This window comes from Aulonocara stuartgranti (genome assembly GCF_965226115.1).
Source record: "Aulonocara stuartgranti genome assembly, chromosome: 14".
Classification (NCBI taxonomy): Eukaryota; Metazoa; Chordata; class Actinopteri; order Cichliformes; family Cichlidae; genus Aulonocara; species Aulonocara stuartgranti.
The window spans coordinates 21,639,888-21,664,721 of record NC_138950.1 but is presented as its reverse complement, the minus strand read 5'-3'; the positions used below and the strand labels follow the sequence as shown (position 1 = coordinate 21,664,721).

At 42.1% G+C, this 24,834-nt stretch overlaps 1 protein-coding gene across 2 annotated transcripts in view; it reads left to right on the top strand.

The window, feature by feature from the left end:
• Positions 1-3,178: 3,178 nt before the first annotated feature.
• The window catches only part of relt (RELT TNF receptor), a 28,949-nt gene continuing 7,293 nt past the window's right edge, over positions 3,179-24,834 (top strand). The window contains exons 1-6 of one of the 2 annotated variants that reach the window (XM_082502018.1): positions 3,179-3,580; positions 20,340-20,414; positions 20,519-20,611; positions 21,507-21,691; positions 22,077-22,129; positions 22,249-22,500. In XM_082502018.1, coding sequence (XP_082358144.1) covers positions 20,373-20,414; positions 20,519-20,611; positions 21,507-21,691; positions 22,077-22,129; positions 22,249-22,500 — 625 coding nt within the window. In that variant the 5' untranslated portion in view covers positions 3,179-3,580; positions 20,340-20,372. Of the gene's footprint in view, positions 3,581-20,339; positions 20,415-20,518; positions 20,612-21,506; positions 21,692-22,076; positions 22,130-22,245; positions 22,501-24,834 lie in introns of both variants that reach the window. The other variant, XM_082502017.1, reaches the window with a different exon arrangement.

The window sequence follows — 24,834 nt, the reverse complement described above, 5'->3', positions numbered from 1 at the left end:
TACTGCAGGAATATGCTAGTGACCAAAGCAACCACAGGGTGGTTTTTGCCAACTGACTGGGGAATACACATTTTTTTGCCTAGCGACAGGTAGTTGTCAGGGTTGATTGGTCTGTAAGCCTCTGTGACTGGGACTTGATCAATTTTTGTCCCAGCAGCTGCCATCAACCTCCACCAACAACCCGCAAGTAGTTGGGGATACTCATTTTGCCCTCAGGATCCGTGGCTGTTAGATGGTTGCAGACCAGTCTACGCCTTCGTGACTTGAGATTTATTCACTTTATCCTACACTGTCACCATGATTATCACACCCCGAAAATGTTGGACAAATTAAGTGCTCAGATGTTTAGAGCCTCATTATGAGGCTCTGTCCATCCGTACACGGGTATTTCGGTAGCTTCATTTTAATGTAGTTTGCCGTTTTGTCAACACTTAAATGTTTAAGTAAATGAAAATGTATATTTAAAAAGAAAAATACCTTTGTTTGCGCTGTTATTGTTTCGCGGTTTCTCATTTTCCAAATCGCCACCTATTTTTTCAGCATGCTCTTGATAAGCACTGAATTTAGTATTTTTACGTGGACTGAGGTGTTTTTCAATAAGGTAGTTTTTGACTAACATGGTGATGTGATTCTTGGATGTTTATCCAAATTGCACTTTTTGAAGTTTTCTCCTATGTTTGATAGGAAAGTAGATAAAACGAGCAGAATACCAGTGTTTGTTTCTCTTGCTCACAGACATTAAATTAGTGGAGTTTTTCTATTGAAACTATGATATAGTGCAAATTGGTGAAAAAAATTATTCTGGCCAATATTCTTCAACAGTACAGAACACAAGTTACTATGTTCAGTACTGTACAGTTGCTACCAAAACACTCACTATGTCCGATTATATTAATTGAAAAACAGGCTAATTTCCTTAATTTTCATAGACTGCCCATAGCACGATGTTAAAAAGTAAGTCAAAAAGTTCATATACACAACAAAATAATTGTACATACGTACACGTTAATAAGATGACAAATTCGAATATCCCTTTGTTTCTTCTTTGTTTCTCACATTCATGAATGATACTGAGCTTACCCTCACTGCCTCATGACGACAAACAAAGTAACCCCTGTGATTTTCAGCAGGCTATTGCTACTCAACTGCCTTTTAACCCACTGACCTACAATGATGTGTATTGTGATATGATAGTCCTGCAGTATAATTGAATGCGGGACATTTAGAGCACACACACAAATCCACTTGTCCCTCCCTACTTAATGACGACTTGCACACGTTGCAGCGTCTCCACAGAGTATTCAAATGTACTAAACAGTGAGGATCTGTATGATGACTGAAGGAGTCAGCACAGAGATTTGTCTGTGCTTCCCCAGCATCACTGAGAAATATTGTGAGTCATTGCCTGACACCAACTCAATAGTCCAAGCAGTCAGATGATGGAAATCTACTTCATCGCTAATATCAGATGAAACAATACTGTATTACAGTATTTGAAAAAAGCAAGAAGCGTGTATGTGTACACCCAAGAGTGCCTGGAATTATAGATATTGTGATCAGTGTTAATCACTTCACCTAGAAGTGTTTTTAATGTTGTGGCTGATTGGTGTAGAGAAACTCTTGAACAAAATAAATAAACATTACCTTTATTAGGATTTTCCTTTATTTCTGTCATATACAGTTGTGATCAGACGTTTACACCCACTGGGCATCAATTTGTGGTAATTTTAGGCTTTTAATGATTCCTTGAATTTATTTTTGGATTTTCTCTAAGTAGCACAGAGTCAAAATTATATTATATATATTATATATACAAAACACCCCCACTAATATTTGGTTAAATGTCCTTTACTAAGTTGTATCTCGACCAGACACTTTTAGTAGCCATCAACAAGTTTCTGGCATAATGCTGGTTGGATATTTCACCACTCTTCTTGGCAGAATTCTTTAAATTGTTTCAATACCTGGCAAAGACACGGCTTTTATGTGTGGTCAAACTTTTAACCACTCCAAAACCAGTTTTGATGTGTGTTTCGGGTCAATGTCCTGTTGGAACACCCAACTGTGTCCAACTTTCAAATGAGAAGTTGAAGAATTTGGAGTTAGTACTCCTTTTGGAGCAGTAGCTTCTTTCTTGGTTGACACCCTCTCCGTCCATGGTGAGGTAAAACAGGGTTCTCTGTGGAAAGAGATGTTGGTGTCAGGTTCCTGGGTTGTTTCCTGAAAGTCCTAACCAACTTCCTCTCATCTGACAGTGACAGTTTGGGTCTTCTTCCAGATTCTGGCAAAGAGGCAACACATCCGAATACGATTATTCGGAATAGTAATCTTGGAATCTGCAGGTGTTTAGAAATGGCTCCAAGAGACCTTCTGAACTTGTAAATCTACAATTCTGCTTCTTAGATCTTCAGAGTTTCTTGGACTGTCCCATTATTCTGAGAGTTTGTCAGGCCAATAACTGCTGTCAAACAAATTACTTTCATGACAGAAAAGAGAAACTACCAGCTGAAGTCAATCATGATCATTAACAAGAAGTTAGGCCTTGTCCTTGTCATGTTAAAACACATTATACACTTATGTATGCTGAGGGCCTGCACTGCACTGAAGCCCTCACTTCATAAAACTAGAAAGATATATGCACATGCACATCCACATCAAGGGGTGGGTGGAGGGGCCAGTTGCTGGGAAGAAAACATGCAGACAGTAAAAAAAAGAAACAAAAACACTTGGTCACTGCTGGGCTCCAGTTTTATGTATTTAATGCACCACAAAAATGAAGGTTTCAAGCATATTTGCTTTTCATAAGACACTTTTACACTTAGTGGCTCTGCTACTATTTTGAACCGTGAATCATTCAAAACGACTCCAGGAGAATCCAAGAAAATCTGAAAATGAGCATAATAGGTCCCTTTTAATATTACTTAGCCTGAATTTATTTATAGAACCAGAGGATTACAATAATAATGTGGTATTAAAATATTTTCCTGGGCTAGCTCTGTTGTCTAGGAAATGAAACCTTGTTGGCTTTACGGTGTAATATGGACTAGATTTAAAGTATTTAAAAAAAGTCTTGGCAAAAATGTCACAAGAAAAACTTCTAAAATGAGTTAAATATAAAACAATGAAACATTAAGCTTATTCTTTTCATTGTCTGACTATATTAAATTTAGTTTTTAATATGGAACGTTTTTTATTCATCTGTAGTTTAGTGTTTATTTAGCTTTAAACACTCTGGGCCTCCATATTGCGAACTGAATCTGCCAGGCTGTGAGCCACAGGTGGCTGTTGCCTATACTACCGGCAACAGAGGGGGTTTACATGCACACACACACACTGACGGGGGTTTCAGCTTGCAGCAGTGACGCACTGTGAGCTCAGAGTTAGCCAGCTCCGTGTTTATGTGCCACACACACACGCACAGAGGAGCCGGGGAGAGAGAGAGAGAGGGGGAACCTCAACACCGGCTTTGTGGTTTTTATCCATTGCCAAGCTTTTTAATTACACCTGCTAATCTAGTCGCCTGTAATCGATTATGCTCGTCTCTGAACACTGATTTTCACTCCGTTTATTCACCAAACCGGTAAGTCAAACAACTTTTTTTCCTCTTTAAAACAAGAGGGGATAACCTGCATGGCTGCTGAAGCCGGTAGTTAAGTTGTGGCAGAATCGTTTGGAGCTTCACTCGCCACTAAGCCGGTGTTGCAGACCAGACCGCTTTTACGCACGGCGGTAACGTTTTCGTGTGACTTAACCGGCACACGGCACATACTGGAAGGTTAGAGCCATGCGTTTGGGCGAAAACTTCAGTGCTGTTTGGCTATGAAGGTTTAAAGAAGTACGTTTTCGGTTTGTTTGTTTTTTGATAAAACGGTGCTCTTATATGCGTGTGTGTCTGCACAGACTGCGTTTGTATTCATTTTATTTAACATACACATGGACTTCCATAGCGTGTAGCATCTGTAGTGTGTTCATTTAACTTGGCTACTGACTTAAAATTTAGCCTAGCCGCCTTTATCGATCACTAAATAGTTTGAATATTCATATGAACAGTAAAGCAGTCACTAATACTTAATTAAACTAAATGGAATGAATAGACGGTTGTGTTACCGCATGTGTAGCGCTTTGTAACGGCAGGATGAGCTCATGCTTCACGTACTGTAATGGGTGCGTGATGACCTCACTGATGGTGTGATCCACCTACTCGCTTTTTAACGAAGTTCTTGCTCTGATTTATTCGCATATGTTTTTCCTATTAGGTTTAAAGTCTTATAGCAGCCAATTAAGTCAATTAAATCTCGCACAAAATATTCTGCCGAGAAGCGGAGAAGCTGCAAACACGTCAAGTTGGTTCAATTACCGCGTTCAGACAGTTTCACTTTTGCAGCGTGTGCTCCAGTAACTGCTCATTTCAAACCGTGCCTTAGCGCCATCACATACAACACCATACTTGAGTGGTTTTGGCAGGATATACTGCTGCGTAAGGAGCACACCGCAATAAGAGCCAGCTCCCCTGATTACACACTCACAAATGCGCAAGCCCCGAGATGAGACTGTCATCTTTGGCAGAGGGCTTCCTTTGTCTGAATCCCAAATTCCAGCACGCTTGTATCAATAACAGGGTTTGAACTTTACTCACTCACATGCGCTTTTCACCAGAAGAGGGCCATGTTCGGCTTCCCCAGTCCCGGTGTTTTTACAGCGCAGTCGTTTTAGGGAGTTTTTTCTTAACTGAATGTGTGCAAAATTTATTCATCTGCCGTGATGTTTCGGGAAGACAGACTTCCTGCTTCCTGTCATGTACTTTCACAGCTCATTGTGAAAGACCATGCAGCAGAGTGGGGTGATGAAATCCCTCCAGTGGTTTACTGGTTTGGGTTAAACAGCCTTTTAATGAGTGCGGTGGTATTAAATATTTAAGTATATTTCCCATACAGTGGCTCAGCCACTAATAAAATATGTATGAAGATAAAATGAAGCTGATTGGAAGAAGAAAGTAGAGGGTTTAAAAATGGAAGTAAATCCTTCTGCCTGAACTCGTCTGAACTGCGTAACCAACTGTTGGACCATGTTTCAGTGGATGCTGCTTTTTGGGAGACTGCAGTGTATGTGGATCATTAGGTGTATTTTTTTTTTGAGTGAGAGTTCAGGGAGTGATGTAAAGTGTTAAGTCTTTTTTTTTAACATTTGAGAATTTACATTAAAAAATATAATTTTCTCTTTGTAGCTTGTCTGGCAGCTTTTGGAGTCAGAATTGTGACTGCAAAGAGGAGCATCTACAGGCTGTTTCTTGTTTATTTATTCATTTTATTATGATTATTTGTGCCATTACACCTTAGTGATGTGCAGTTTGTTTTTTTTCTGTCGGTTTTGACAGCTAAGGCATTCCTCAAAAGCGTTTACACAGGCTTAAACTTTTGGGTATTACCCTGGTTTAAACAAACATGCATGTCTCTCACATATGTTCCTTCTTTGGCTTGATTATTGTAAGTTTAGGCAATCTGATGCATTGCAACTTTTTACCATGTTTTGTGCTCAGCTGGTGTTCCAGTTAAATGCATGCTCTCCTTAATTAGGAGTTGGTGCAGTTATCATGAACTAAGTGTAACTCCCATTTTACCTCTCCACCCACCCAGCATTTACTGTGTGCTGTACTCATGAGAATGAGAAAGAGGCGAATGGAAAAGGCGAGATTGATTGAAAACAGGCAGATAAAAGTATATGTTCACTGCAGCCTGGAGCAGATAAGAAGCCTGAGATTTTCTTGTATTGCAGTGATGTACTGCTTCACCTCTGAGCGTGTGTGAGTGCATGTGGGAGTCAAAGCCTAAGCTTCAATTAACCTGTCAATCGCATCATCTGCCTGTCCATCTGTCCAACCAGAGTGGTTGGGAGTGCCGCCCGGCCCTCTTCCGCCCTCGTGCCACAGCTGCCTGCATGCCTCCCCAATGTCAGCCAGGAAACTCACTGCCAATGAAATTCCCACTGCACAAACCGCAGATCCCAATCCAAGCCGGTTCAGCATACACACACACACACACACACACACACACACACACACACACACACACACACACACACACACACACACACACACACACACACTAGTGGAGGATTGCATAATTACAGACAGAAAGACCTGGAAAGATGCTGGCATGAGCAAAAGTGCTCGCCTCCTCACACATATACGCCCTTCATTTGTTTTAGATTAAGACAGCAAACTGCAAGTCACGCTGCACAGAGTTTCCGTCTGTCAGGCTCATTCATTTGACAGTCTGGTTGTGGAAGAGTGTCACTTCCCGGATGTCTCGTTTCTTTGTTATCTCAAGTTTACAAAAGTCTGCTGTGGTTTCAGCTGCATTCTCGCCCTGCGTACCCCAATGACCTCTCCCCTCTCTGTCTTCTGTATCCCCTGTCGCTGCCTACTGTATGCTGTTTAATGACACAGTTTTAAAAATAAGCTCTGAGAAAACAGGAAGAAAGGGACTGCAGCTTTTTTTTGCTGCTCCACAGACGCTGCGAGAGGCAAGATAAATCTAAAAGCAACCACAATCTGCTAGCTGAACTCGCCAGTAACCAGTCGCTGGCTTTGTGCTGCCAGAGCAAATCAACATGTCCGGGTCGATGTCTTTGTGACGAGACACGAGCTAGTGGCTGTGTGAGTGTTGTTCGCGTGTGTCTTATGTGAGAAGTGCTACAAGCATGCCCAATTTAAATACAACCGCTGAGTAATGATAAAGTAGTATTCAAAGCAGGAATTTTATGGTCTGCTGCAGCACTTTTACAGAGGTATTAATACAGCTCGATACACAGGATATTGTGAAATTATGCTATAATTCAGATCTGCTGCAACATAGAAATTTATAAGACACTGTTTTTAAATATGTGCACAAATATGTGCGAGTTATTCATGCCATTGTAAGAGAAGGGCTGGTGAAAATTCACTGCTCTTACTCTGTCTCAGAGTCTCTGCACTGCAGTAGACCTACATCAAACTCAGAGCCAGAATAATTCTGCCAGAACTGCTTTTTGTGAACTGAATAAATTCTGACATCGCTATAACGATGAGTATATTTTTATTAGCATGCATTAATAATACAAGATGATGATGAGATCATTGTTAATTAGCTTTCCAGTATTTTACAAAGTTCCATCCATCCATCCATCTTCATCCGCTTTATCCGAGGCCGGGTCGCGGGGGCAGCAGCCTAAGCAAAGAGGCCCAGACCTCCCTCTCCCCAGCCACCTCCTCCAGCTTATCCGGAGGAATACCAAGGCGTTCCCAGGCCAGCCGAGAGATATAATCTCTCCAGCATGTCCTGGGTCTGCCCCGGGGCCTCCTCCCGGTGGGACATGCCTGGAACACCTCACCCAGGAGGCGCCCAGGGGGCATCCTTGTCAGATGCCCGAACCACCTCAGCTGGCTCCTTTCGATGTGGAGCAGCAGCTGCTCTACTCTGAGCCCCTCCCGGATGGCCGAACTTCTCACCCTATCTCTAAGGGAGAGGCCAGCCACCCTTCGGAGGAAGCTCATTTCTGCTGCTTGTATCCGCGATCTCGTTCTTTCGGTCACTACCCACAGCTCGTGGCCATAGGTGAGGGTAGGGACGTAGATCGACCGGTAAATTGAGAGCTTCGCTTTTACACTCAGCTCCCTCTTCACCACGGCGGACCGGTGCAACGTCTGCATTACTGCAGCTGCAGCCCCAATCCGTCTGTCGATCTCCGGCTCCCTTCTCCCATCACTCGCGAACAAGATTTTACAAAGTTACAAACATGAAAACATCAGTTGACTCTGCATCACCATCGGCTCGGTTGTGATGCGACTTTGATGTACATTACATAGACAGAGCTGAAAATACTGTAATCAATAGAGGTGGAAACTAGAGTACACTCACCGTAAACTTCATTAGTTACTTAGTATCTTGCTATTACCAGGCTGGACCCACTTTTGCCTTCAGAGCGGTCTAAATGTTTTTTGGCATAGATTCAAGAAGGTGCTGGAAACTTTTCTCAGAGCTTTTGGTCCATGTTGATGTGATAGCATCACGTAGTTGGTGCAGATTTGCCAGCTGCACATCCAAGATGTGAATCCTCTGCTCCACCACATCCCAAAGTTGCTCTATTGGATTGATATCTGGTGACTGTGGAGCCAGTTTGAGTACAGTGAACTGACTGTCATGTACAAGAAACCACTTTGAGATGATTTGAGCTTTGTGACATGGTGTGTTAGCCTGTTGGAAGCAGCCAGCAGATGATGGGTACACAGTAAAGGTCACCATCAGCAACTTGAATTGCTGATATAAGGCAGGATGGATCCATGCTTTTCATGTCCCCGCAAAAATCAAGACTCATCCGACCAGGCAGCGTTTTTCCAATTTTTGTCCAGTGTTGGTGAGCCCATGTGAGCTGTTGCTTCAGATTTGTGTTCTCAGCTTACAGGAGTGGCACTCGGTGTCTTCTGCTGTAGCCCATCTGCTTCAAGGTGTGATGTGTTGTGTGTTCAGGGATTCTCTTCTGCATACCTTGGTTGTAACAACCATCCATCAACAATGGGTTTTTACCCACTCTCTTTTTCGGACCATACTCGGTAAACTTTCAGTTTCATTATTTATATGGCCCCAAACCACAACAACCACGCCCAACAGTCGCCTCAAGGCACTTTATTCTGTAAGAGAAAGACCCTACAATAACAGAGAAAAAACCCCAACAATTAAGAGAGATGGTTGTGTGGGAAAATCCCAATAGGTACTGTAGTGGGACCAACAACTTTGCCACATTCAGAGTCACTTAAATCACCTTTCTTTCCATTTCTGATGCTTGCTTTAAACTTCAGCGGGTCCTCTTTTGCTCAATCACTCAACCACCTTTTATGTGCTTTTTCTGTGTGAGTGTTTTCTGTCTAACATTCTCACTCTGTTGTATGATAACAGCAACCTGAGGTTGGTATCTTGCCCAGGTATTTTTGGCATGCAGACTGGAGCAGCCAGGGATCGACCTGCTCTACCTCCTGAGTTAGAGCCCCATGTCTGCATGCCTGAATGCACTAAGTTGCTGCCAAGTGGCTGGCTGATTCATTTTTAATTGATTCTGTTTTTATTTATTTATTAACAAGCAAAAAGATTATTAAAGATGAATTTTGTTTATGTTAATTTATGTGTGTGTTGTGTCCCTTCCTGAAACATGATGAGGGGATAGTCTTCTCATATTCTAGATTTTATTTCCACTGATCAGAGCCAGACTGTCTTTTATCCTAAGCTTAGCTAACTGGCTAATGTATATACAGTTACATATATTTACTGTGCAGACTTGTTTACTTATCTAACAGCTGGTAAAAGCAACCTTTTATTATAAGCTCACTCATCTTTTCATGACTCTAGATCACATGTATGAATAGTGCAGGTATCCAAATAAAAATCCTGTTTTCCTTACTGAGCTCATCCTCTGAGGCAGTTTGTTTTTTTTACCTCGCAGCGACTAAAACAGTAATTAAGTGAATCCTTTGTATTTGGTGGACAAATTGAGATAACATGTTAGAAGGGTTGTTTTCGTATTGCTTTCACATGTTTGCGTGTGTGAAAATGTGTTTTATGATAGCACGTGTGTGTCTGTGTATAAGCAGTGAATCATTATTTAAAATGCTTGAACACGAGGAGGTGATTTACATCCACTGTTAATGACGGCGGTGATGTAAGGGAAAACCGCGAGCGCTGGAAAAAACAAGTCCGCAGGTTCCACTTTTTCGCAACTCAAGACCATCCTGTGAAAACCCAGAAAACAGAAGAGCGTGGATCCTTTTACGGCTGTTTTGCAGTCTGAATTGGTTTGTGGTCGGCGTGGTGGCTTAAACAACAGCAAAGTGTTGTCTCCTCTGTGAAAAACACTTTTTTTTTCTTGACAATTCGGGCGAAATCTAAATTAATGGGAAAGTCTTCAAAAACATCTCTATCTCCAAGACTTCCATCTTTTGTGTGGCCATTTATGCAAAATGCAAAGCATTCCTGAATTTACGACTTCCCATACAATGCTGCATCTGCTTGCAACAACTAAGAGGTTGAAAAAAAAAAGTAATGATTCTTATTTGTGTTTGTGCACATGGTTCATCTGTGGTAGCTGCAGGAAAATGACGTTGTAGTGTTCTCCTGCTCTCTGGTTCCCTCTCTGGTGCCCTCTTTTTCTCTGCTCTGGTCAGTTCACCTTCTCTCGTTCCAACTCGGTGATGTCTACGTGACACAAGAGAAGCCCGGTAAGTTTCAGCCGGTGTTCAGTTCCACTGGAAAACATGACCAAAGGATACAGATGAGGCCCAACAGACGCAAATGGAGAGTGAGGGAAAACGCATCCGTCTGCAGACGCATGTGAAGGGGCGACAATTGCCCAGTTATCGCACACGTTCCCCATAATGAGACATTGCCTGAGCACTAATGTAGAAAGCGTTGGCGTAAATCAGCTTTTCATTTGCCAATAATGGGCACCTCTGTGAAGTCAAACAGAGGGTATGGTTGCTCTGATCACGTCGCTGACATACACGTGCACATTATCTCTCAGGACACGAAATGTCTGATGAAGAATGGAGTATAATTACCTTAAACCTTTTTTGCCACCTCAGTTCTTTTTTATTGTATTTGACTTCTTGGCCCGTAAGATAATAGCTGCTTACATGCGTCACAGCTAGGTATCCCCCATCATGACTACAATAGGGTAGCCATTATCACCATATGAAGTCGTGGTTGGAGTTTTATTGTTCCAGGCCTGTGACAGAGATTGAAATCCAAGACTTTTTTTTTTTTTTTGCATGCATGCATGCATGCATGCATTGACATGAGCATCAGTTTTTACTTGAGCGACGGGTGATATTGAATGTGCATTTCCGAAATGGTGTATCATTGAGCTCCAAGAGGTTAAAACGGTTAAGGAATTAAGGCAAACAACCCTCTTTCAGGCTTAGCTGACCTCACGTTTCTGAGATAATCTGATGGACTTCATTGGATTTGAACCTAAGACAATGCAGAGGTTTCCAGCCTGTAGAGCAGCATGTGTTTACCTCTCCATCTTTGATCAGAATCAGAATCGTGTTTATTGGCCAAGTATATGTGCAGACACATACAGGGAATTTGGTTCCGGTAGACCTCAGGAATTCGCATGATAAGGTGGGGCCAGGTTTCACAATGAACATACCCGAAACTCTGGCTGATTGGGACCCACACCCAGTTTCACACCTTGGCTCAGGCGATTAGAGGATCATCAGGGGGTCCTTTGGTCCCTCTGTGGGGGGTCACTCCCACTAGGTTTATATCTGGGACTCTCCACCATTTGACCTTAGAACTGAAGAAGCTTCTCGGATGAGAGGTGAAACGTCTTCAAGCAACTTAAAGAAGTCCAGACGCTTTTCTTTGCAAGCTCCTTTGACTACGATGACCTGGATGACTGAGAACCTTCACAGACATTTTAGGGTTATTGTCTAACTCGGTGTTAATAATTCCCAAATCCATTATTTAAAACTAATAGGTTTATTATTGTTAACTAATGTGTTATTTTAGGCCAACTGTGCCTGTTGCCACAGTAAATAATAAATGCGTCAGTCCACTGAGTCTGATTTTTGGTGGGAATACTGCATGAAACCTCAATAAACCACATTGGTCCATGTGTTCAGTTACTCCCAGTATTCACATTGGTGAGTAAGTTTGAATCGAGGATATATGACCTTTAAATTAGAAAAAAGTGCACTTGCTTAACAGGATTATGTAATAATATACAACTGGGACAGAGTGTAGAGTCAGTTCTGTTATGGTGCCCTTGGAACAGAGAGGGTTAAAGACACCAAACAAATCCAGGCTTGATTTATTCATTTGATAACAAACCAAAGTGAGTTTTAGTTTTAAACTAAAGAGATGTTTTAGTGTGGCCTGCAAAGGTTCACAGATCTAGAATCAGTGTGAAAGTGCTACAAAATGTTAAGTGTTAGCTTCCTACAACAGCTGCAACTAAAACATGATTGATCCAAACGCTCTACGGATAGGATTCCCCAAATCTTTATTTTGTGAAGTTCACATTTTAATTCATTTATGCTAGTATTTTAATGCGCCATTGTGTGATCGGGTTTATGTGACCATACCACGGGATCCTGTGAATATTTATATTTGCATGTTTTGCATTTGGGTGTTTGGTTACCTATTTGTAAAAGCAGATTTTGGGGAGTCCCATTTCACAAATTTGTAATTATGTCTGAAACTGTATTTTAATGCATTGGTAAATAAAATAAAGTTTAATCAAAGAAAAAAAATAAATAAAATGAAATTTATATATAAAACATGAATATAATAAGTTACTTTGTAACTTTGGTACATGCATTTTTGAGACCTCGACATCATCAGTGTGTTTTTTTTCCCCCTCTTAAATAAATTGCATGATACATTTGATGGTAATGAATTGCACAAAAATGTGCAAATATGATCCAAATTAAAACTCATATATATAAATTTGTTGTCGGAAGATTCAATAATACTTATACTACTTATACTAATATTTTCTTGCAGTTATTTCATGGTTCAGGTATTACAGGGATAGCATATTAAACAAACTGAGTCTTCAATTTAAGCTAATTAAGCTTATTTAGACTAACAGAATACTATTGTTTTAGCAAATCAATGCAACCATCCATCCATTCGCTTCCACTTAGCTTTTTTCAGGGTTGCAGATGGGGTGGAGCCTATCCTACATGTCTTAGCGCGAGAGGCGGGGTACACCCTGGACAGGTTGCCAGTCTGTTGCAGGGCTAACACATAGACACAGACAACCATTCGCTCTCACAGTCACTCCTGCATTCACACCTATTGGCAATATAGAGTTACCAATTAACCCATCCCCACTAACTGCATGTCTTTGGACCGTGGGAGGAAGCCAGAGTACCCGGGGAGAACCCATGCAAACTCCACTCAGAAAGACTGATGGTGGAATTGAACTCAGGACCTTCTTGCTGTGAGGCAGCAATGCTAGCCACCGTTTGCAACCATTATGGCAAAAACAAATTGTTATTGGTATCTATCGTTACACAAAATTTGAAAACGATGTCTTGAAACTGTGGATGCTAGACTGCTAAAAAACAGGTAAACAAAGGGGTGGAGAACTTGAGATCTAGAAAAGAAAAGCCTACAAACTAAAGTGAAGTATCAGTTTGGACAGCTGTATACTGCTTTTTTTTCATTCCAAGAGCTATTACTGGAATGGCATTTCATGTAACAACCAATTGATAAAGCTTTAGCGATTACTCATCGTTGCCAGGGAACACCACTGTTAAATAACTCAAACGTGCCAGATCTGTCAGCATGACTGGGGCGTTCTTGTGTGTCTAGACTTTTCACAGAAAAATTAAATAGAGTCCCATGCCTGACCAAAATCCTGGCTCATTGTTTGGAAGCCAATAACATGGTGGCTTCGCCTCGGTTTACCTGTGATCTCAGGCGCTGCTCAGTCACCTCTGCCTGAAAGGCGAGGAGTTCCACTCATTCTTGTGTTTCCTCTTTTGTGGTTTTTTCCTTCCTTCACAGCTTCATCCTGAAGGATTTCTCAGCTGAGCTGCAGCATGACATCAAGGAGCCAGAAAAAGCTCTCCAACACATTTAACTGGTCCTCGCCTCCAAAACCACCACAGAAGAGAATAACAGCCATGTTTTTGTCATGCCTTCGCCATTACTTCTTTACTATTGCTATTTTCAGAACCGAGCAGAGCATGTGACTGGTCATCTGACGTTTTCGTAACTTGTTATTTGTATGTGTGAAACAACAGCGTGCAGGCTTTGGGGTAATTACTGTTTTACAAAGTTTAGAAAAAGTCATCACTCTCCTCTCCCTTTCCTTTGAGGTGTTTTTCTTTTTTAATTGTTATCCTGTTTTGTTGTTTTCGCCCGTTCACATAAAATGACGAAAGCACTCCGGGTGTTGGCGTCGCGTTGGCGTCTTTGTTGTGTTTGCAGGGATATTCTTAGAGGTGCTAATGTCCTGTTATATCCTCCCTCTCTTCCTACGCTCTTGTCCCCTCTCCCTCTTTTTTTTCATTACAATATCCATCTGACTGCAGCCTCCAAGCCCGAGCACATGGCTGTCACATGCGTGCAAGCAGGGTTATCATATCGGAGCGATATAACCAAGAAACTGCAATTACAGACCAGAAAGCAACTAGAAGTTAGCTATGACATGACTGTGAGTGTTTACTGGTGTGTTGACCAGTAGCTACAGACTAATTACATATCACATACAAACACAGAGGCTAATGGGATCTCTCCAGGTGACTCTTTTAAACAGCCACCTAATTAACACAATAGTTAATGATGAGGTAGATGAAGATGAATGTTTGAGTCAGATACCTGACTTGCTTAAAAAGGACTGTTTTGTGGTTTTTCTGTGAAATAAATAATAATGATGATGTTGTTATTGCACTGGTAAGATTTGTTTTGGATTTTTTTTTTTTTTGTAATTCGTAGTTTTATAATTTTTTTATTTTTATTTTTACAAAATATAGAACGTTGCCACAGGAATCAGCATGCATTGTAAATCAACTACATAGTCCCTCTTTTCCGTCACCATGCAACAATTATCCTGGGCTACAACTAAGCAACTTCCACCACTTGTGAAAAAGATCTGAAAATTAAAAACAGATTAAAAAACCGAATCAAAAATCTGGGGTGGATTTAATGAATATGATATAATAAACTCATAAGAATAAAAAGGTGTGGCTACTATGATGTGATCCAGTAGTTTCTGAAGACTCGTTCGGGATCCTCTAGATGAGCGTTTTCGTATCCACCATCATGATGTGATATGGAGGTTGAAACTGCTTGCTCATTGGTTAATGAATTGCCTCACAGCAAGAAGGTCCTGAGTTCAATTCCACCATCAGGGTGGGGTCTTTCTGTGCGGAGTTTGCATGTTCTCCCCGTGTTTGCGTGGGTTCTCCCTGGGTACTCCTGCTTCCTCCCACAGTCCAAAGACATGCAGTTAGTGGGGATAGGTTGATTGAAAACACTAAACTGCCCATAGGTGTGAATGCAGGACTGAAGGTCAGTGTGAATGGTTGTCTGTGTCTATGTGTTAGCCCTGTGACAGACTGGCGACCTGTCCAGGCTGTACCCCGCCTCTCGCCCTAAGACAGCTGGGATAGGCTCCAGCGCCCCCCGCGACCCTGAAAAGGATAAGTGGAAGCGAATGGATGGATGGATTTAGTTTTTAGCTAGTTTCTCGTAGACTTCTATAGGACATCACCTGCAGATAGACTTTTGGATTGGTCTTATTTTCCCAGTGTTGAACTATGTTCAAGTTTTACATTGTCTATGAATAGACTTCTAGTGAGTTATGATGACAGCTGCCCACTGCTTTTCTTATCACGGGGTCTTCAATTTAGGGAGTTAGCAAATGTTAGGGTTTGTTAAGAAGCTGTCAGTTTACATTGGTATTTGTCATTTTATTTCCTTTTATAGTTTTTTTTTATTAATAAAATGGTATTTTATAACACTAGCTGTGCAAATCAAAGGTAAGAATGTATATTCTGGTAAGGCTGAAACAGAAGAATTCAAAATGAAGAGGAATACCCGGTTGTTCTTAATCTGGTCTTCTTGTGAGTTTTTTCCCTTGTCTCTGATCCTGTTTTGATATTGCCAGACAGGATCTAAAAACATAGACAGGTTGAGGAGAGTGTGTGTTTGAGCCTTGTTTGTGCCTTGAAATAGCATCCATGCTTTTTGGAGATGGAGTGTTTCTGCTGGCTTTGTCGGAGCATGACCTTTAGCGAACACTGGAATGATTTGCAGCTGAGTGTGAAATGTTTGGAAAGACATTCAGCACGTCCAAGTCTGAGACTATGGTTCCCGACTAGAAAATAGTAGAGTGCTCCCTCTGGGTTGGCAGAAAGATGCTTTCCGAAATGCAGATGTTCAAGCATCTGAGGATGTGACTTATGTGACTTCAATAGATCACATGATGGAGTGGGGCAAGGTCTCACAGTGGTTCCACCCGAAACCTCTGGCAGTAATGACCCATGCCTATTTTCACGCCCTGACTCATGTGATGAGGTACATGATTAATAGTCAAAGGAACACCTTCAAAGGTACAACCCTCACTAGGGTTTCAATACTGGCGACTCTCCACTTTTTGGTTTTAGAATTGAAGAAATCTCTTGTATGAAAGCCAAAACACCTTCAAAGCACTTAAATAAGTCCAGAACACTTAAACCAAACACTTAAACCACCCTTTTTTCAAGCTATTTAGACTAACATGACCTGGATGACTGAGAACCTTACACAGACATGACTTAGGATCGTATTCAAGCGGAGAAACTGGTTCCGCTGGTGGATTAATATGCAAGTATTGTACTGGACAAGAAACAAGAGAACTGGGCTGGAAGGCGAAGCTTTCGTTTTACCAGTCAACGTACATTTTAACCCATCTATGGTCATGAGATCAGGGTGACGATTCAGTAAAGTAAGGTTGCAAATACAAACAACCAAAATGAGTCATCGCCATAGTTCAGCTGGACTCAGCCATAGGGATAGGGTGAGAAACTTGGATATCCGGAGGGATCCCAGAGTAAAGCCACTGCTATGTCTCCTGGGTACCTCACTTTGAGGTTTTTCAGACACACCCAGCTGGGAGGGGACCCCAGAACCTGCTGACAAGATTATATGTTTCATCTGGCCTGGAAACGCCTCTCAATGCCCCAAGGAGTAACGTGTTGCTGGGGAGAAGGATGGCTGAAACATTCTGCTTAGGCTGCTGCCACCAAGATGATGGATGGACTTATTGATGGATGGCATTGTTCTCTGCTGCTTTGCTGAAAATCAGTGACATGAAATGTAAAGTTCTTCCCGAGAACAAGTTTCTTTAAAATACACTGAAAAGTTCTCCAATGCCATGAGCCTGAGAAGTACCAGCAAACAAGAAAATGGTTATTTGAAGGCACTCGTGCCTGTAGCTCCAGTGGAAGTCCCACGTGTTGGCGGTCCCTACTGTAGTGGTTTTGAGAAGAAATCCAGAGTCAAAGAGGATTTAAATCCAAAAGCATCACATGCAGACATTGCAAGCTTGGATTGTCTGGCTGTGAACGGTTGACTTCTAAAGGCAGCGGTTAGGCTCATTTTGAACATCCTTTATGGACATCATTTTGTATTTTAATTACAGTTTCCGTGCACATGGCCCTGCTGCACACACTCAGCACATGCAGTGACACTGTAGCTTAAGTATTATTGCACTTACCCAACCAGTGAGAAACAATTAAATGTTACTTAACAGAAAAACAACTTTTAGGAAATGCTTGATCTCTCATCAAAGCTTTTTTTAAAAAATAGGTTTTATTTAACGTTGAAACCCTATGGAGCCATCATTTGAAAGCATATGCATCTCATCAATCTAAAGGATCAGCTTCACCTTTCCCTGCTGCACTTAAAGCACATTTGCTTCATTTCTAGAGGTCAAGTGAGGTTCTCTGTGGAAGTCCTCACATTCCTCTACCCCTCCAGCTCGGTCCAGTTTGTTACTTGACACTTTCCAAAAAAGGAGGTACTTAATTGCAGGTCCCGTTTTTGTTTTGCTCTCTCTATCATTGTCGTTTTATTGATCATTTTTTCCCCTTGTTCGGCTATGTGTGCGCACAAGCGCATGTTTGCATGTGTGTCTGAGTGCACATATACAGTATGTGTGCATGTGTGACTTGTAATTAGCCTCTTGCTCTGGTCTGTATGGCATTTTAACAAATGCTTCTATATATATCATGCTATCAGGCTGAGGTTTTAGCAGTGTCACTCCCTGCCACTTTCTCCTCTTTCCATCCCTCTCTCTTTCGCTCTTCTCTTCCTGTTCGACCAGATCGGCCCTTGCCCTTCAGCCCCGCCGTGTTTTTTTATAAGCTAGTGGTTTCTCTGTCCTCGCTTTATCTCTCTCTTCCCCCCTAAAATTATGCCTCGGAAGCCTGTCATTGCCATGAGGCACCTCGCCGGACCAAAATCATAAACTCATTACATGTTTTATTTTCTTGTTTGTATAAGGCATGGCTATTATGGCTTTCCATATGTGTATGTGTGTTTGTGTGTGTTATCTGCATATGTGGTTTTAACATATATGGTAATACATGGTTCTTATGTGCATACATCAGGTGTACAAACCCTGTTAAATGATACCTTCAGCACACGCTTACTGATACGTGTGTGTGTGATGTGTGTACACATGTGTGTCCTGACCAGTGAGTGGGTTTAAGCGGTTCATTTATTTTCCAACTAATGTTTGAAATGTTTTCATGTGTGGTCGAAGGTGAAGTGGTGCCTTGGAGCGGTCACCCACATACACACACACACACACACACACACACACACACACGCACCTACACACTCAGACACCCACTCAGACACATACACACACACACGCAGGAGGGGCATGTCCTGAGGCTGTCAGGGGTGTGTCTGTGGTCAGAGTGGCACTATAAGACACAGGCAGGTACACTGGACTTTTCATTCAGCTTCACAGAGTTGTGTGTGTGTGTTGTGTCTGTGTGTGTCTGTGTGTGTATGCGGCTGAGTTTTCTGTTACTTCTCTAACTTGTTTAACTATCTAAGTGTTTAACAGCTTTTCAGAGTCTTAAACTTTCTAGTTTTTCCTTTTTAAGCGACTTTTCAAAGTTCCACCGAGCTCAGGGTGTTTAATCGAGCATTTTTGCAGCAACTTTTGCACAGTTAAAAGAAAGTAAGGCAGTTTGACTTTGGCCCTGACTCAGCATTTGTAGCAGCACACACAGCATCCCTACTGAGTTGCCACAGCAACTGTGTCAGTCCACTGGAAGTCTGGGGTAAGTATTCAGCCTTGCTTTTCTCCTCTCCCTCCCATTACCCTTTTCACTTTTACAGCCTCCATCTTTCCCCAATATCTCTTTCTCCTGCACTTATTTCTCGTCCTTTCCACTGCGTGTCCTTTTCCCCTTTATTTTTTTGATTTGCACATTCTAAACGCTTCTTATGTTTTTGCTTTTGTCAGTGGCTGTTTTACAAGCCCGTTCAGAGACATTCTGTCTGCAAGTTCCACCTTCTCATTTCTGAGAAAAAAGACTAAATCAGTCTTTGGCATGCAACAGAGTGTCACTACATGCACATCTGATATTTAGATTTCCAAGAAATAGTCTGATATATACAAAGAATTATCATGTATGAATCTGCTGCATGTAACAGGCTATGGATCCTCACCTAATCCTAGCCCGGTGTGAATTCACAGCCCCCACAACTGTGGCAACAAATCCTTTTTTTGTCAATTGCGTAGTAACACCTCACCACATAATATTTCTGTATATTTTTATGGTGAGTTTTGAAAAGTTAGTCTCAAAAATGCATTTGTTTCTATAATATGTATTCAGTGGAATTCATTCAATTTATCACAGTCAGTCAAGCAGATCAGAAAGACGAGTGCAAGAGTTTGGCTTCTCAGCAGTATTTAAAAGTTGACAATACAGCAGACTTTGGCTGGAGTGTCAGAATACTATAATTGCAGCTGACAAACCAATAAGTTTGCATATAAGAGTTGATAAATGGGCTCAAGTCAAAGTTTTCCTCAGTCTGCACTGTAAGGTTTTATATAAATTTAGGTGGACTATATTGATGTAGTTTCAAATGAGCTGTTGTCAGATGTTTTTCAGGTACAGATACTGCAGAGGGGATGACACTGACTTGCTACAATGCAACAGTCACCTGTGGCACAAAGACCTTTTCATTTATTCCTAAGCTTCTTAAAAATATCTGCTAAATAAAGCAGTGTAATCATCCTCATTTACCCTCCACCGTCACAAAGCGTCACTTAGCTTTGATTGCATGGTTGTTTGAAAACTCTTCTGAATAAAGGGAAATGCCCATCGCAGGGGCAGCACGTGTTATCTAATGAATGCGGTGCAAAGTTAATCAGTGCTAAAAGTGTGCACGTGAGTACCTATGGCTCAGAAATAGCAACAGAAAATCCTCGGTTTGTACCCTGCTGTGCATAAAGAGGACATGATTCACGATAAATGATATTTACAGGATTCACACCTGCTCCTTACCTCCCGATCGCAGGAGCCACGCTTTTGCTCCGGATAAGTGACTCAGGTGTTTTCACGCCGTGTGAACTCTTGCGGTTTTGTGTGAGTGTGCATGCCTGCGCGGTGTGTGACATAATGGAAAGTGCTGTAAGGTCGTCAGTTTTGACGTGTCGTATTTTTCCATATCAGGCTGGGAAAAGTGCCGGCACCTTTTTTTTGTTTTTGTTTACAGCATTTAAAATCTCATAAATCCTCGTGAACTGATCATGTTTTATTATTAACCCCTCGCCTGTTCTTTCTTTAGATCATATGTACATAGACGAATACATTGAAGAAGATGAGGAACCACCTTTGCTGCTCAGCTATTGTCCTCCTCGCGGTAAATATGCGCATGCTTTGTGAGCTCTGTTGTGTAAGAAGAAGAGTGTATCCACACGTGTGCGCACTTCTTCTGATTCACGAGTGCGTTTCTGTGTCTTCCAGCTGTTTGGCTGTGGAGGGACTGCAGCGGTGCAGTCTCGGTGTGGGAAAGGGTGTGCGTGTCTGCAATGCCCGGCAGGCCAGGAGCCTTCCAAGGTGAGACAACATTTTAATATTTTAATAACATTTGTATTGTTTATTATATATTTTAACACTTTCACCTCCTTAACTGCTATAAATATGCTTGTTTCAGTAGGCAACATTTGTCTTTAATTTCTATAGTGTAGAGCAGGGGTGTCAAACATAAGGCCGGCCCTGACTAGACAGCTGTGCAAAATATGAAGGAAGGCATCGATTTTTGGACTTTTAGCTGCGTTATTTAAAGTTTTGCAGCTTTTCCTGCTAATAAAGACTCCCCTCACAGCCATTCATACTACACCAAAGTAGTTAAGTAATAGATAACAATTAAATAACAAAAAAGTTCCTGCTTTTCACTGTCTACTATAAAGAACATTTTCATCACTCAATCATTACTTTATGTCTTAGAAATATGGGACAACCTTTCCTGTAATTTTACACACTTCTTTATCTTATATTAATATATCTCAGGGATTAAATGTGTAGTTAAACTTCTTTACTCTGACAGAAAGTGGAGTTTCGCTCGATGTGAAATAGTGTAGAGCTTTAAAACATATTGGACCCAATACATTTCCACAGCTCGTTAAATTACTTATTCAACTCCCTCCGCCTGAGCAGCCACCTGCAGTTTATGTTCAAATCACATTTTCATCTCCTCCATTACATTATAGTCTGTGTATTTGGTCACTGCAGTTGTCAAAAATGAAGTTGTTCTTCTCATGAATCCATAAATATTGGCTGAGTCTTATAAGTGCTGCAAATCTTTATTTTATTTCTAGTTAACACAGAAGCAGGATTTCAAATTAAAACAGTCAGCTCTTTGCTACCCATCAACTCTACAACGCCACAGGGATGCTAGGTTTTCTCTTTAAGCCTCTTTTGCCTGACTTTAGACTTTTTCTTTTCTTCTCAGGCTTGTGGGCAGATCCAGAGTCCAGCTGAAGAAGTGCATTGCCAGGTGTGCCCAGCTGGAACCTTTTCAGACGCACTGGACTCTGAGGTTTGCCGTCCACACACCTCCTGTAAGATCCTCGGCCGAAAGCTTGCATCCTCTGGCAACGGGACCTCTGACGCCGTCTGTGGTCACTGTCTGACTGGGTGAGAACTCATGGCCTGAGTCTGTGGTGGTCTACCTGTATGCTTGCTAGTCCACAAAGAGGTCTATCCAACCACAGGGTGGACAATAACGCGGCTTTCATTCAATATTGTAACTCATAAACTTTTATTTGTTCTAAATTAAGTCCTGCAATTTTCTCTGTCTCAAAAAAGCAAGAAAACAGTCACACACACACACGCAGGGACAAACACAGTGTGTCATTCACCACAATGGGCGGGTAACATCAAGAACAGGCACCACTGGACATAACATGCCACAAGCTAAAACCGCTGATTCATTCTTTCACTGTTACACAGCCCCTCGTGTTTTTCTCTTCATCCATCTCTCTAATTAGGCTCTTTTTGGTTCTTTTTCATCCATTCACAGGTTTCACTCCTCTGCCGCTGGGCAAGTTTCCACCCAAAGTCCCTGCGTGAAAAGTAAGCATGCTTCTGCAGATTACCGTGTCTTAACTTGCTTTTAGTGAACTGATTTCTGCTATCACGCTGCCTACTTCTCTGATGTTTTTCGCTCTTCTTCCCCTCTTTCCTCTCAGAAGGGTTGCATGTCAGAGTGGTCCGTAATGTGGGTAACGGTCAGTCTGGTGGAGCAGGAGGACCGGCCAACAGCACAGTGGTGCGCAGCGCTGAGGAAAAGACAGCAGAGTACGCCGTGTTTGCCCTGGTGCCCGTCTTCTGTGTGATGGGCCTGCTGGGTATCCTCATCTGCAACATCCTAAAGAAAAAGGGATACCGCTGCACCGGTGAGAAGGAGGGAGGAGATGAAGAGACTGCCACACCGCAGAAAGAAGGTGAGAGATGGGAAGGCTGCTGAGAGAAAATCACAGTAATGGGAGCAAAATAGGAAAGTAGCATTTAAGTTCAGGCTGTTGTCGCGTTTGACCATAAAAATGCCAAATTAGCACACTTGGCATGCACACGATGTGGTCAAGTTTCCCTGTCAAGAGTGAAACCAGCCCAGCTCAAAGGGCAGCGCCTTTGCTTGTGCACTCAGTCCCCATATGTTTTTTATGTAACTGCACGCGAGTCCATGTGTGAGGCTGTTTTATTTCTTTTTCTCATCTTAGCTGCTTTGAACTTTGACCTCACAGGGGACATTACATGCTGTAATTAGCTAAGCAGGTATTGTTTTAATGTAATGCTCCTATTTGAAAAGGTAAAGTGGGGCATTCTCATCAACCTCTTCGCCCGCCAACGTCAGAGAAACGGACTTGCGTCAACGCAGAAAGCATAAAAAGAGTCAGGGAGGGCAGGAGAAGAAAAAGATACAGAGGGGAGGGGCGTTAATTGAAAGAGACGTAGAAATTAATCCAAGAGAAAGGTTGTATGAGTTACCATACCCATTCTCTGTTGTTTGCATAATCTTGTTTGAAGTGCTTAAATGTATTTTTTTCCACCCTGTGAGCCAAATTAGCCCTTTAAGAGAGTACTCACTTAGGCAACGTCTTTCTTCCTCTTTCTCTGTGCACGCAACTGAGAAATGCACTCATTTCTTTCCTTTATGCTTCTATTGTACTGGATGTACTGTACCTACTAGGTTTCTAGTTTTCTGTAAAAGGTCACATGGGAGGCACACACCTCCAGGCAGCTTTTATTTTATTCAATTGTGTCACAAAACGCATAAAAAGTGTTTTGTTTAGGGTTTTTGGGGGGTGGTGGTGAAAAGATGCTGTGAAGAATGTGGAGTAATAATCAGTTCTACTTTTACAGATTGTACTTTTCTAGATAACCAGATTGCTAACCTGCATTTATGAAACAAACCACACACACTAATGAGCTGGAGTGAGCTTGCCACACTCTACAGTAACCTACTTTGTGTTTTAATTTATTAGAATCCACTGTTGCACAAGTTCTGCAGCAGCCAGACAGCATACACGACACGCAGTTTGTTACAGCCATTTGGTGCAGATAAATAAGCAGACTTAAAGGCTAAGCTGGCTTTTCCTTCGCTCACCTGATGGTGCAAGGCTCTTAGGAAACCTGCATGGAATCGGGAGCGTCAGAGCGCAGCTGCACCCTCGACAGATCCGACTGTGTGACAGCATGCCTCACGTCAAGTGTTTGTGCAACACCTGTTGTTTCATTTACAGCGTTTTCCATAACTGCAAACATGGTAAATGGCCTGCATTTTCTAGTCCCTAAGGACCCCAAAGCGCTTCACACTACATTCAGTCATTCACCCATTCACACACCGGCGATGGCAAGCTACATTGTAGCCACAGCCGCCCTGGGGCGCACTGACAGAGGCGAGGCTGCCGGACACTGGCGCCACCGGGCCCTCTGACCACCACCAGTAGGCAAACATGGGGTTAGTATCTTGCCCAAGGATATTTGGCAGCCAGGAGGCAGCCTGGGATCGAACCACCGACCTTCGACCTTAGTGGCTAACCTGCTCTGCCACCTTAGCTACAGCATGCAAACAAATGGTTATTTTTCGCTCACTTACTCCTTCTATTAGTGGTTCTTTTTGCATTTTTATGTGCCCTCATAGGAGGATGAGAAGTTTACAGCTGTAGCAGCCTATGTAGCTACGCCTGTGTAGTGGAGGCCAGGGTGATCTATGGAGGAATGCATGCGCGCATGAGAATAGCCAGGGGTCAAAGCAACAGTCGGTGCTCTCTGTGCTCTCTGCCTATTTGTTTTAGTATCACCTTGGTTTCTTTCTCTCTTTGCATCTTGTTGTGAAATTTAAGCCCTTCTTGCACCTGAAGGGAAACTCCCTGAACTCCATCCCTCTTCTGCTATTTCATCATTCCTTCTGCTCTCCATTGATCTGGTTTCCTGCCTCTCTAACATGCCCCTCTCTTCTCATCTGAACACGATACTATCAATTCATCTCTCCTTTCCCAGCTAGATCAATAATTCAATCGGGTACCTCGACTCACTGTTTATGTCGGTCTCTTCATTTCTCCTGTCCTTCCTTCTCCTCTGCCCTCTCTCCTTGATTCTCTGGGTTATTCTCTTTCCTTTTTTCTTCCTCTATCCATTTTTAAAATAAACAGGTAATTCATTTTTATATAGATTGCAGTGTTGACCTGATAATCTGTGGGATAGTGGATAGTGATTTGCTTTTTAATTTTGCATTTTGCAAAAAGCATGAAAAAGCATGCAGAAAGCATGCAAGT